General features: G+C 38.5%; 2 protein-coding genes and 1 pseudogene across 2 annotated transcripts in view; 1 reads left to right on the top strand and 2 right to left on the bottom strand.

Moving 5' to 3' along the window:
- The window catches only part of LOC132956306 (NXPE family member 3-like), a 404680-nt gene that overhangs the window by 285197 nt on the left and 105367 nt on the right, over window positions 1–14116 (bottom strand). The gene's annotated exons all lie outside the window — the stretch shown is intronic.
- LOC132956296 (NXPE family member 3-like) overlaps window positions 1–14116 on the bottom strand; it is a 365449-nt pseudogene that overhangs the window by 299537 nt on the left and 51796 nt on the right.
- Window positions 1–14116, top strand: part of LOC132956309 (cytidine monophosphate-N-acetylneuraminic acid hydroxylase-like) — a 503487-nt gene that overhangs the window by 476017 nt on the left and 13354 nt on the right. The window contains exons 5-6 of the mRNA XM_061029688.1: window positions 11787–11896; window positions 12086–12276. Of these exons, the coding sequence (XP_060885671.1) occupies window positions 11787–11896; window positions 12086–12276 (301 nt within the window). The remainder of the gene's footprint in view (window positions 1–11786; window positions 11897–12085; window positions 12277–14116) is intronic.

Raw genomic sequence — 14116 nt, 5'->3', positions numbered from 1 at the left:
CACTCTGTCCGGGTGGCAGGGAGGCTCCTGGAGCTGTGGCACCAGAAGCTTTCTGGGAAAGAGAGGAGCCTCCTCATGGATTATGGGAAAAGAAAGGCCAGACCGGACCCTGCAGACCCCTTCCCTGATGTCTTCCTGAGCCCAGGCCTGGGGGAACTCACCAGCCCCCTGCTGGCTATAACACACCCAGAAAAGCTGACAATACACAAAGCTGACAAGAAAACGTGGTACATGAACTGTGTGAAGACGATCCACAAGGCCGGACTGTGCAACCGCCCCCCCACTGTGTGGTCAAACAGGCTGGGAGCGAATGGAGCCTGCCCACAGTGGAGGATTTTATATAAACCTCCCCTCAAAAAACGGACTGCCGACCTCCAGTGGAGGATTTCACATGGTGCTATTGCCTCCAATGCTTCTATTTCTGTTCTTCATCCTGCTGTTCTTAACACCTGTCCTTTTTGTTACCTTAGAGAGACTGAATGTTTTTACAGAGTGTAAGAGGCTCACAAGCTTCTTCTCTCTTTTAACATTGGTTTTTAGTTTTTTTGAGGTGGTTTTTACTGAGAGGGTTTCTATCATGGGAGCTGCCTACAAAAAAGAACAAAAAGATAAGTGGCAGCTCCTTAACTACCTTTCAGGTGAGGCAAAAATGGCCATTTACATGAGCAGAAAAAACAGAATAGAGAACAGAGAAGGGCAGGAGGCCAAGGCAGTGTGGCTGGTCAACATTAGAGCCAGACTCTGGCTAGATTTTAGATTTTATAAACACATTGGAGACTTGGACGCTTTTAAACAGCGCTGGTGTTTTAATGACATAGTGTGTTCAGTTGTTGATGAAGAGTTGGTTTTTGCACAAGTTTTTATTAGATAAACTATTTTTTTTAAACATACTGGGATTTTAATGCATTCGCACTTTATTGAATAGTTGAATTGTAAAAACTATATTTATGTAAATAAAGTGTTTTGCAAAAATAAAATAAAAATCTCTCTCTGTCTCTCTCTCTTTCTCTCTCTCTCTCTCTCTGTCTCTCTCTCTCTGTCTCTGTCTCTCTCTGTCTCTCTGTCTCTCTCTCTCTGTCGCTCTCTCTGTCTCTCTGTCTCTCTCTCTTTCTCTCTCTCTCTCTCTCTGTCTCTCTCTCTCTCTGTCTCTGTCTCTCTCTGTCTCTCTGTCTCTCTCTCTCTGTCGCTCTCTCTGTCTCTCTGTCTCTCTCTCCCTCTCTCTCTGTCTCTCTCTCTCTCTGTCTCTGTCTCCCTCTCCCTCTCTCTCGCTCTGTCTCTGTCTCTCTCTCTCTCTCTCCCTCCCTCTCTCTCGCCCTCTTCCTCTCTCTCTCTCTCCCTCTCTGTCTCTCTCTCTCTCTCTCTCTCTCTCTGTCTCTCGCTCTCTGAGTATTTCCCCTCTTGATCTACCTCTTCTCTCAATTATTTTATTCATTTCTTGTCCTCATTCCCTTACTATACAAAAACAATGATTAATTAGAAAAAGCACAGTTCTCATCAGTTTAGGAAGGTTGGGTGTCAAATGCACAGCAAAATTGAATGATAAAAAGAACTGCCATTGGAAAAAGAAAAGGGAATCGCTGAACATATCACTCTCTTGAGGGTCTCCAGATGAAAAGGGAGGGTAGTTTTTCTGTTATTTGAGTCATGATCTTGTATAAGTAATAGAGAAAATGGTATTTATTTTTTGTTAAGCTAAGATTTCACATAATTCTAATTTTTTAAGGGCCAAAAAGTGGAGTGGCAGCCATGCACACTCTGGTATGTATGACTTTTCATTGGTTACACATAGCTGCGTAGCCACATAATATTATAAATTATAGTAAGAGTTTTTTTGTATGCAAGTCAAAGTTTGTTTGAACTGTGTTGCCATTTAAGAGGTGCTTAGTCTAACTAACCAGATGAAAAGAGTCAGGCCAACTTCAATACAGATTCTACAAGTCTCTTGAAGTGTCCTGGGTGATGGAACACCATTAATCTAAAATATAACCTCTCATTTGGTGTTTAGACGATGGCTGTGATAAACCACACCATTTCACCACCGCTTTCATCTGCTAGTACCTGCCTACAGTAGCTCCTGTCTTTGACTCTTCGTACTTCAATAGCTACGCACGTACGCATAGAACTCAAGTTAAATCCAGTAAATACTAGTTTACTAGTTTGCGGGGCTTTAAAGAAATCTGCCTGCCAGACACAAGGCCGAACTATTAATGAATCCTCCCCCAATACGAGACAGTGAGCAACGGCCACACCGCTGGTGTGCAGACCACTGCCTGAGAGTAAAGAGACAAGCTCAAGAATAACTTCAATAGTTAAGATTCAATGAAACAATCTTCAACTGGGACTTTTTTAAAGGGAGGACATTGATATATCCCACTAAAAGATCAGTTTCTTAGCTCTATTTTGATGTACTTTGAGGAGGTTTACCTGAATAAAGCCACAGTCTTAGTGAATGGATGCAGAGGAAGACCCAAAAAAAACTGACACCTTCCCTGAACAGAGAGCAGCCCCTCACCTGAGAATGTGAACACTATGCTGTGCTTGAAGAACATCAAACCTAATGAAGCAATTTAAAAAAAAAAAGAGTGGTAAAATGAGTGGTCCAATTAAATTATGTTCTTGTTTACTTAACCTGGTGTTAGAATTAATATTTGATTTAGTTTACATAGTTAATTATCAGGAAAGTAGTTTAATCTATCTACCATGTTTTTCCACGTTGTTAATGAACCCATTATCTCTTTTTCTGTTATCCCCCCCACACCCAAATGGAAAAAAGAAAAACACCAAGTATGAACTGAAATGTGGCTACGAATTGAGGTCTAGACTAAACTATGCGCCTGAAGTCTCCATTTTCAGAGGAACAGTGTATTTACAGTCTTTACATGACGGCAGAGAAGGTGCAGTTTTAAAAAGTTTGCACTCTGGAACCCATTTGCCCGTTGCCATTGTCGTGAAAACGGACAGCTAAACAATGACAATGGAAAATTGTGTCACGTCTAGTGTACATGTTCACATATTGTGTCAGTATGTGATATACATTTCTGAGTTATAAAATAAGATACTCCTTTATTCATCCCACAACCGAGAAATTTACAGTGTACTGTTGTAGGTAAATTTACAGTTATAATAACATGTGGACCTCACTTAACTTATTTTCTATCAGTGAAGACATCTGCACAGACATATTGCAGTAAATTAAAGCTCTCATATAGCAAGATCTCAAAGTATAACAAGTACTGAAAAGTTGGGTACATGGATTAGGCAACTACATTAACCAAAAACCAAACTGTACACAGTCAAAATGTAGGGATCCACCTAGTGTTTTTATACATTTTTGTTGACTAGTTGATCTGTTTTTTTCACATCCAGTAATAAAAATGTACTTTAATGCAGCCACTGCAAAACAGCGACCTTAGTCTCCATGTGTGTTTTAATGTGTCTACAGTATTTCTGCTTAACTAACATCTCAACTCATCTTCCTTTGTGTTACAGTCGAAAGAAGTGGCCATTGGAGTGGGTGGCGGATGAAGACACGTGCTGATTCTTCAGTTTTATTAAGTGCCCAAGATCCTGGAGCTGTCACTGTTTACCAAAAGATTGCTTCTTGTGCCCCTCAATTGCAGATTGTGACTAAGTTTTATTTTGGCAGATGTTTATGAAAATAGCACTTACGTACTTTGTTTACACTCCAGTCATTGACGATTAAATCGATGTTAATTTTTTTTTTACTTTGTTATGAAGTCATTTATTCTTTAAGATCATACACTATACTCAAGTTCATTACCTCAACATCCAAGATAATAAAATGATTCAGGAATTTGACTAATCTATGTATAGCCAAAGTATAAATCTGAATGCACATTCTGTAGTTCACTCAGTGTTTAATATCAGATCATACCACTTACTCATACAAATTTATAAAGCACATATTTTAGCTACACTCTCCATCTATATTATTCAATGGAATACATTGATTTCAAAATACCAAACCATTACACAACTTCACAACACTATTTTCCTAACAGTTATAATGGGCTTAAGTGGGCGGTTCAAATTAACAGGTGAACTATCACCATGGGCATCTGGTCAGAATGAAGAGATCCAACAAGGAAACTTCAAGGAACCAACAAAGGTTTGTTTGTTTATCAAAGCAATTCAGTTTAATAAAGGGGACTAACAAACACATGGGATGTTTCAAATATATGAAATACAATAAACTGAATATTAAAACAATAAATTATGACAAATTAGATTAACTCTTCTATAAGGATAAAAAAGTACTAAGGATAAATTAATATGGACAAGACCAATGGTGTAGTGCAGGGTATACGCAGGTATATGAAGTATACCCACTTATTTTTCAGTAATCACAGAGTATACCCACTTCTAAATCTCCTCTGATTCACACCATTGATTGATTGACCATATTCAGTAGTTTGCTACAATTATTTCCTAGGATGGTGAAGGGATGACCCTCCCTACTCTGTCTCTGATTGACTAGTACGTACTAACTGAATGTGCATGAATAGTTTCACATGTCACTGTTTACAACAAAGGCCGTTTTCCCTCTGCTGGACGGGTAACCTGAAAAAAAACATTTTGAGGGGAAAATTAAGAGTATTCCCACTTCTTCAGTCACCACTACATGACTAGGGATAGAAGAAAAGCACCTTCTAATCCTGAAATGCCAAAAAGAGAGTGCCAGGAAGTGCAGTCTTTAAATAAGGAGTGGTCAGGTAAATTAATTTAGGCTAAAAAGGACTGACAGGGTGCAAACAACATCAACAACAAATCGATGGTGAGGAAAGGAGAAATGAAGTGAGGAAAATGAGGTGGGGTAGGTGAACAAGGTTAGTGATTAAAGGTAACTGATATTTACTACTTCAATAAGAGAAATAATAATACATGTATATTCAAGGTAACAAAAGGAACGATTATAAAACATAATGTGTTTGAGTAATCACTTCATTTTAAAATGTGAACTTTAGCAAGGCCTACCAATCAAATTGTTAACTTTTGGCCAATGAAAAGCTTTTATGAAGACATTTATGTTACTTTAGATAAATATAGACATTATAAACTCAATACAAATAAGAGACTAAATAAGAACAAACAGTAAAATGAGGATTATAAAAGGAAACAGTCAATGCTCACAGACTTGCTTCAGTTTCAGCCACTGTTTTACTTGTTGTTTTACTTACTCTGTAATTTTTTTAATTTCAGATGGAAATGTGTTCCAGAGGTTGTTCCTCTTACTGAGAAAGATAACTTAAGTAGATGATTTCCAGGGGAGGTGATTTGTTACTATTATCTAAAGATGACAAGACTCCAACAACTAGCCCTTCAACCTATATGATGTTATAGGTTGTCTGTCATACCCTCAAATACGAGACACTAAGAGATTTTTACTTCTTAGCCATAATTAATGCCTAATAAAACCAATCACTTCAGGCTGCCCTCCAAGCCTATAGTATGATATACTTACACCAAAACAAACAAACAAACAAACAAATAGAAAAAACAAACAAAAAAAACATTTTATGTACTGGGCTTTGAAAGCGCTCTATGAAAGTATGACTGCAAGACCCCTTGCCTATGAAATGAGAATATTTAAGTTTTTGGCTTAGAGCAGAACGACATACATCGTTGGAAAGGTCTCATCCTGGAGAGTAACATATGTGAAGATGAGGTTTCAACATGACCCCGTTTTGAAATAATGACCTTTGAACCTTGAACCAAGGGCATGTTTGAAGGCTTATACCTCAGCAACAAAATGGGCTACAGACATGGAAATAACTGTTTTAGAGAGGTCTTGGAACAAAGTACCATGTGAGGGTAGTCAGCTCACCAAAACAACAGGGGGAGCTGCTATATATGGTTAAAATACATTTTAACAAATGTATCAATTATTTTTTAAATATCTGATAACATAAATGTGTTAACCATCTAATTAAACTCCCCTGTGGACCGTCAATTAAATATATATTACTTCTTAGTTAAGGGAAACACTGAGATTTGTATAAAAGACTACAATTCCATAGAGTCAAGTCATACAGCTTGATACCGAATGGCGCCATAATTGTAGTCTTTTCAGTTTCCAAAAAACGGTTGTAACTTGGGTTATAAAAGGGTTACAAAAGATATATTCACTGAATATGTCACATATTTCCTGTAGCCGAAGTATTTATTGTATAGTACGTATGATCTATGTTAAAATAAAGTAGATATATCACATAACTTCTGATATTTTGACTGTTATTCTAGAAGCGGTCATTTTGGTCTGTATGTCTGGCGTTTTGCAAAGCGCGAACAAAATTAGGGGTGTAAAGATGTATATCTACCCACTATATCTAATATTTACAAAAGCCGAATAGGTTTTGTGACATAATCTGGACTATATATTTTTTAAAAAGTGATGGTGCTGGTTTAATTTACACAATTTTGCGATTTTAGTAGAAATCACGTTTTTTTGGGGGGGAATTCTTCCAGTTTCAACTTTTAATACATAAATATACATATATCTGCTGAATATATCTTATTTAAATTACAGCCGAATTAGCAGTAACATGGAATCTCTGCAAAAATCGCTAAGAGAAACTAAAGTTGATTTCTTATTTCATACAATTTAGACAAATGAGGACTCGAATATGCCGTGGATTACAGCTTCCGCATGACGTCATTGACTCACAGCCAATGGAGAGGCTACACAAGATTTACATAGTGTAAATGTACATCGATAGCTATTTTTATGGCGTTTATCTATGAATAGGGCAATTCTATACAATAATAAAAAGACTTAAGATTATTCATACATACTCGATTAAATGTATAAAATTGGTAGTCATAAAGCAAATACCATATGTTTGTAAGCTTACATTTATTGGTTGTGCAGTTTTTTTCTTTAGCAATATTAAAGAAGATATATGGCTGTAGATTGATTTATTACTCAGTTGATAGAAAAATTTGAAAATGTAATTCTGCACAATTTCAGTACTTAAATGTTCTGTCCACAAAGAATATACAATGCCATGTGCTGAGATGTAGACATAAAGCTACAGCCATGTGTAAAAAAACAAGCGGCACCCTCCTGTGTTGGAAAAATGAGACCTATGTGGAAGTGTAAAAAAAATGCAGTTTCTACAGAAGTCATATACACAGCCCATACTAAAAAGTCAATTTTAACAGCAGAAATAAACTTCTTTACAATTCGTTTACAAATGATTTAGGTCTTATTAGTTAATGTCTTTATCAGCAAATATTCTACAGGGATTGATTTTATTTAATAAGCCACTCATTTTGATTTTATGAAGGATACTAGTTATTAATGACATGACCGATCCGACTGCAAGCGAACACATTTTAGTGGTTTGTAATGAGGCTAAAGACTCGCCTCAGCTCCAGCTCTTTGCCTGTTAGGTTGACCAGTTTGACAAAGGTAGCATTTCCAATAGGTAGACCGCCATGGATAGGCTACAAAAACAGCTCTTCAGAAACCAATGGGTGACGTAACTTTGGCTTTATAGTTCTATTTACAGTCTATGATAATTAAAAAAAATCTTCTGATGACACAACACAGCCTCATTTATTCACTCCGAAGAAGCTTACTGAAACCTGCCTGATTTGTATTGTTTTTGTGTAATTGTTCCCGACTTTCAAAATATTTGCTTCAACCCACCAGATGAGAACCACTCATTCACACCGTTTCCAAATCACTCTCATCAGAACTCTCATAATCTACTTCATTATGGTTCACTAGTATCTCCTCAGGCCCATCCTCCAGAAGAGAAACAGCATTTGGTCCCAATGCCTGGCTGTAACTTGTGCAGACAACTTGGAACTTCTCCTCGACATCTGCAAGCCTTCTCTGAAGCAGACATAGTAGCCCACGATGCGCCTCTTCAGTGACACTGCCTAGAAAAACAAAAGAGAAATTACATCATTCCCATCAATTGAATGTTGCCCAGCTAGTCATAAACTTACTTTCATAAAGAATGACAGCTATAGTTTTAGTGCCAAGGAATTAAAAAGGTAACAATTAATAGTCTCAAAGTGATGATGGACCTTCTGTTTGTACAAATGTTCTCCAATTTGCTATTAAATATGACTGATGTACTTTTTGACACACCAACTCCTTCCATGTTTCAACAACAGTTAGGCCCATTCTTCAAGATATATTTTAATCACCAAACAGACCTTAAACTGGCACCAAGATTAACAACCTAACAATAAGATGTCCTTTAGGGAGACGTTTTAAAATGATGGCAAGTCACTTTGTCCAGCCTTTAGCTTGTTTACCACCTCTTTTCTGTCTTTGTTGTCAAAATCAGGCCCAGAATGTAGCTGAGCCAACTCTTTATCCCCACAACATAACACCAGTGCTCTTCCCCTCCTACTTCATTGCCTTGCATCTTCAACTTCCTCATAACATTTGTGAAATACCATGTTCTACAGACAAATGTATCTAAATTTCTGATATGCTGTAGGAGTGCCATTGTCACTGAAGTTAACTTCACTACATAAAATAATCAGACTAACTATGTTTGTTCACAAATGGATTTGAAGTCCTTCAAGTAGGGAGATACCATTTTTTGCATAACTCGCTCTAGTAACAAGTAGGCAGGATCAACTGGGTACTGCCTGGAAGTATTTCCCAGCAACACAAATGTACCTAACAAAATACAAATTAGCAACAGGGATTATAACTAACTCTTAATTTCTTAAAATGAACTGTCTTGGCACCATATTATCTCAACCTGCAAAATATAGTGGGTTTTCGCACGGACAGACTATTGACAGGTTTTGGCCGCACATACTTAAATTGAGCTGGAGTTAATTGGAATAAAGGAAATTGACCTTAAAAACTGATTCTATAGTGGTTTTCCCTGTATGGCTCATGATTTTGGACAGCAAATGCAATAGTATAACTTCTGCAGTGGTTGCATGGTGTCATTTTCTTTTAGCAGATATGTAAAGCTAGCTTCTTACCACTGCTTCTACCAGAAGACATTTCTTCTATCATTGTCCTGATGATTTCAGGCCAGCCTTCTGAGGTAGGTGCAGTGCTGTCTCATCTCTCTCATCAAAATGATCTTTTCCTCTTGAAGCTGCACTTTTGACATGAACACATCAAAAATCTTCCTTTTGGTGAGGATATTGCTGGATTCTGGAGTCATAAAAGAGAAAACAAAGGTTTGATCCGTACATTGGAAACAAGCAGGCACCTGCAAAAGCCATTGTAAATAACATTTCATATTATCTTTAATATAATATCCAGTGTTTCATCAAAACACAAATAGGCAATGATGCACCTCCACAGCAAGAGAACATGTAAAATAACAGTAAACATTGTACAGTAATTGTGCCACACACACACACACACACACACACACACACACACACACACACACACACACACACACACACACACACACACACACACACACACACAAACACACAAACACACAAACACCAAGGCCATATTACACTGTCTGTCCAATTTTCTTCTCCCATCACACAAACTTTGCTCTCCACCTTCTCCTCAATGATCCTCTCCACATCCGGAACCTGTTCATTGTAGAACTTCATTGTTTCCATGACTTTCTTCTTCTCTTTCCCGGAGTTTCCTTCGTCTAAGGTGCCTAATTTCATTGCTGTCTATAGACATACAAACAGAAAACACAATGTACAAGCATATGTATGCAGATATCAGAAAACTAAAAGACTACTTCTTAAAACTGAAAACAATCAATTAATCAAAACTCAAGAAAATGAAATAACTTGAATAGCATAAAATGCCTACTTTCTTTTAAATCTAGACATAAGGTATGTGAGCTGTAGACTTCTCCATACCACAACAATCCAGATGATGCATCTGCAAGTAATATAAATGGCACATTTTTTTATGACTTATCAACTTACCAGTGTGATTATAAAGGCTGGCTTTTTTCTTATGGACACCAAGAAACATTTGTTCAATTGACAGCTGACGATTATGTTGGTCGTCACCACTGGTAGCTGCAGACTCGGACAAAAGAATATCAGTATTCAATTGTTATTTAATTTATGATCAAATCAAAGCCACATCACAAATAGAAGCCAGTGAAAATACAGCTCCCACTGGCTGTCATGTTAGAAGCATGCCAACTAAGCTATGCTGATTTAAACCAAAGTCTTTTATGTAGTAGCCTAACGTTGGGATATATAGAAGCCGTAGGTTACTAATCTGGAGAAAAATGTCAGAATCATCGATGTCATTTACTGATATAACCAGTTATTCAATAGTCCTCCCATACTGACCATAGACAAAATACCTCCCCTCCCTTCATGTTAGAGGGAGGCCTGACAAAAGTTAGGATTTATTAAATGGCCCTTTTTATACAAAAGATAAAAAGCTAAAACAGAAATGGCCTGACAGGTGTTACGGTGCAAACAGTGACCGCGTTAACTGGAGACTTTCAGCCGAACGCGTCTGTTGGTGTCCTGCGCACAATGGACGCTGAAACGGATAGAGCCTCATTTGTTAAATCATTCATTTACAGACGTATCTAAAGAGGGCATTTTGAGGCATTTGCGTGGACACCTTTCGTGTTTATCAGCTGCGGTTACCACGAAGAGCACGACCGCGTTAGGCTGTAAGCCATCAGTTGACAAGGTCACTGGTCAAACCGTAACACCACCAGTTAACACGATCACTGTTTACACAGAAACAGGTCCAAATACTGATCTATCTAGTACTGGGGGATATACTGCTTCAACCTTAGCTAGATATAATATTAGCCCAAGTTTATCAGGTTTAATTTGAGAAAACGTTAATGTAGAGAGAGTCTTTAAACTAGCTGGGCAGCTAAATGCTATTGCTAAATGCATTTTCATTACGTTACTACTTCAATTTCCTCTCATGTTAATAACCTTGGCTCTCTACCACCAAACGACATGTATTTAGCATGAAAAACAGTCATAGGCAACCTCAAATATTTCAAATTTAGGTTAATAATAAGTTAATAATTATTATTAATCCCAGGTAATTACTCTTACCTGACAGGAAGGAGGTTTGGAATACACTGAAACGCTTCTCTTTTGTCCGCGATGGATGTTGGCATTGAGTAAATTATCGCCCCCTGCTGGTATGGCACAGATCACAGGCATGTACATTTGACGCTGAAGACAGGCAATGCGTGACACTGACACGCATCCTCTAGTGGACCAACGTGTCTATTACACGCTTTGGCATGATACCGGGTTGGATGGATAGGCCGGGTCTTTGTAATATAGTAATGAGTAAGGTCTTTTACCTGCTTTTTGTAACATAACAATGAGTACGGTCTTTTTACCTGCTCTTTTGTAATGTTAAAAGACAAAGAGTAAGGTATTTTACCTGCTTTTTGTAAAGTGTCTCGAGATAACACTTATTATGAGTTGACGCTATACAAATAAAAATTGATTGATTGATTGATTGATACCTCACACATCACCACTGCAATACAGCCCAAACTGTCCCTTTAAAGCCCAGGGTCCAAATGTTGAGAAAACAGAGAAGTCAGAACATTCAGTCCTTCAAAGTTTGTATTGTCTGGGTAGAGCAGCAGCGTACAGATCAACAACGGACGTGTTTCAGCATAAAGCCTTCATCGGCATGATGGAGGCTCTGCGCTGATTCACCTGAGCGGTGTCTCTATGTGTTTTAGATTTACTAAGAAGTCTGCCCATGGTCAATTTTTAAACCATATTTGGTGGTTTTGCAGACATTGTTCATTTTTTGACTTAAATACATGTTTCTTCTTCACACACAGATGTGGACATTTTGGATGACGGGGGGCTTCAGCTGGTTGAATTGAGCCCCATGGACCCCTGGCTGGCTGACCCGCGAGAGCCTCAGGAGCTCCAGGAAGGAGAAGTGAAGGCAAAGCCTGATTTATAGTATACTTCTAACAAAAGAAAAGCCTATTGAAATTGATGCAATCAACAAGTGTGCCATCATACCCGAACATATATACAGATACAACTTTTTGAAAAGCAAAAGTTTGAATTTTGGCACATTCTTTGCTAGTCTCAAGAGCCATGCAATGTTATTTTGTCTGACGACACACAGGTGACATACATGACCCACGCCTGCATGGAGGTGCAGCTGGGCCAGAAGCGGTTCATGTTCGACCCATGGTTGATAGGTCCTGAATTCGCCCGAGGTTGGTGGCTTGTCCATGAGCCTCCAGCAGACTGCCTGGACCGGATGTGTACAGCAGATTTCATCTACATCAGCCACATGCACTCGGACCACCTTAGGTAAACTACATAAATATATTTTGTCTTTTTAGTCCCCCAATAACCAGACAACTAGCACTTATACCTCCATTGGAGGTCACACCTAATTGTCAACACAAAAAGCAATTAAGATTTGTTCTGTCAAAATAGAAACTAGAACTGCCGCCTTAATGTTGCATGTAATATTCACAAGGATGACATGGGAATAATGGCCAAGACACATTGCAGGTACAAAGTGTCTCTCAGCTCCTTTCTTTCCTCTCATGTTTCTAGTCGGACTGTAAACACAGGCAACGAAGGGAAAAGGAAGACTTGGCTGGAAGTCCTTTAACTGCTAGCTACAACAAAACTTGTCCTGTATGACCTAACTACAGTGCTGTAAATTGTCATTAGCATGGATGGCTGCTAGAAATAGGCTAGCAGGGCTAAGCCCTCGCTTTCTTACACAACAAAAATGCGAAACATTATTCATCAAATAATTTCAAATAGATTGCTTTTTATAAACCAGTGTAGCAATCAAACCTAACAATTACAAGAAAAACTATATATCTAATAAGGCTGAGTCCAAGCACTGTAGCATTCTCTTTCATTCACTAGCAGTAGAAATGAAAGAAACAAACTTGGCATATCTTACCTGATATATGAACAGTGAGGGATTTAAGGCAACACCTGTTTTCCTTTTTAATGTCTTTACTCATAAAGAAGAGCAAATAAACCGCATCACTGATGAAAGCACACAATATTTGTTTATGACGTGTTTCTGACATCAGCCCTATGCAAACCTCCGGGACTGAAGCACTAGTGCCAGTAATATTCACAAGGATAACATGGGAATAATGGCCAAGACACATCAGGTACAAAGTCTTACCGGCTCAAAATGAATCCTATTGTGTACATTCTTTATCAAAATTAGGATGTAAATGATGTGGAAAAGTCCTCTGTTTTCACACATGCACTCCATGCCCATGAAAAGTCTTGCTGAGTTAGTTGTCACACATATTCCGCACAGCTGGAAGTTTTCTCCGTTGGAGACAGGGAGGGTGTAAATATTTCACCTGCTGCTAAATATATATATATAGGCATCCTGTCATCCCACACTAAAACTCTCCTGTCAACGGTCAACACCCGAAGCCGGCCTAAGAAACTAGCAAGGTAGACGACACACCGGAGAGACGGTACAGCAGAAGAGAGGTCACATGACTGTACTGACATGACTTCCGTCCAATCACAAACAAGTAGTATGGACATACCTTTTCCGGTTTGTGAAATATATTTTGCAGCAGATTAAATATATTTGTAGCTAGTGAAATATTTAGACAGTTGACCTTCAGGGCCACCATAGGGGGGTCTCAGACAGACATCATGAGTTAAGGATGCACACATGCCTGCAGCTCCTACTGAAAATTTGTGACAGAATTTCAGGCGTTTTGTGCATGTATGAAAACAGCATCAGAGAGACCACGGAGACCATTGAGCATCAATCTTATCATCTTAAAATCTGAGTTGACCATCAAACAAGTCGATCTACAGTGAATCATTCCCGCAGCTTTAGGCCAGCCACACTATTATTAGCAGGTTACACATTCAAGCGTCTGCACAGCCTGAGGCCACACTCGAGCAAATCACTTCTTTTTTCATGTGACAACAGAAATTGGACGCCCAGCGTAGTTTTCTTTGGTGAGAGTGAGGAATCGTACAGACGACAACATATGGGCAAATGAATACCCATCACACAGAGGTATTTCAGGAAGGCAGGCCACACATTGATTTACAAGAGACAAAGACAAGCAGAATCTTCAGAATTACTTGCAGAAAAGAAAGGCAGGTACACTGGCAGAACCAAACATGTGTCATCTTGAAT

Source organism: Labrus mixtus, chromosome 22, assembly GCF_963584025.1.
Source record: "Labrus mixtus chromosome 22, fLabMix1.1, whole genome shotgun sequence".
Lineage (NCBI taxonomy): Eukaryota > Metazoa > Chordata > Actinopteri > Labriformes > Labridae > Labrus > Labrus mixtus.
The sequence above is the reverse complement of the archived record's forward strand: the minus strand, read 5'-3'. Positions and strand labels throughout refer to the sequence as shown.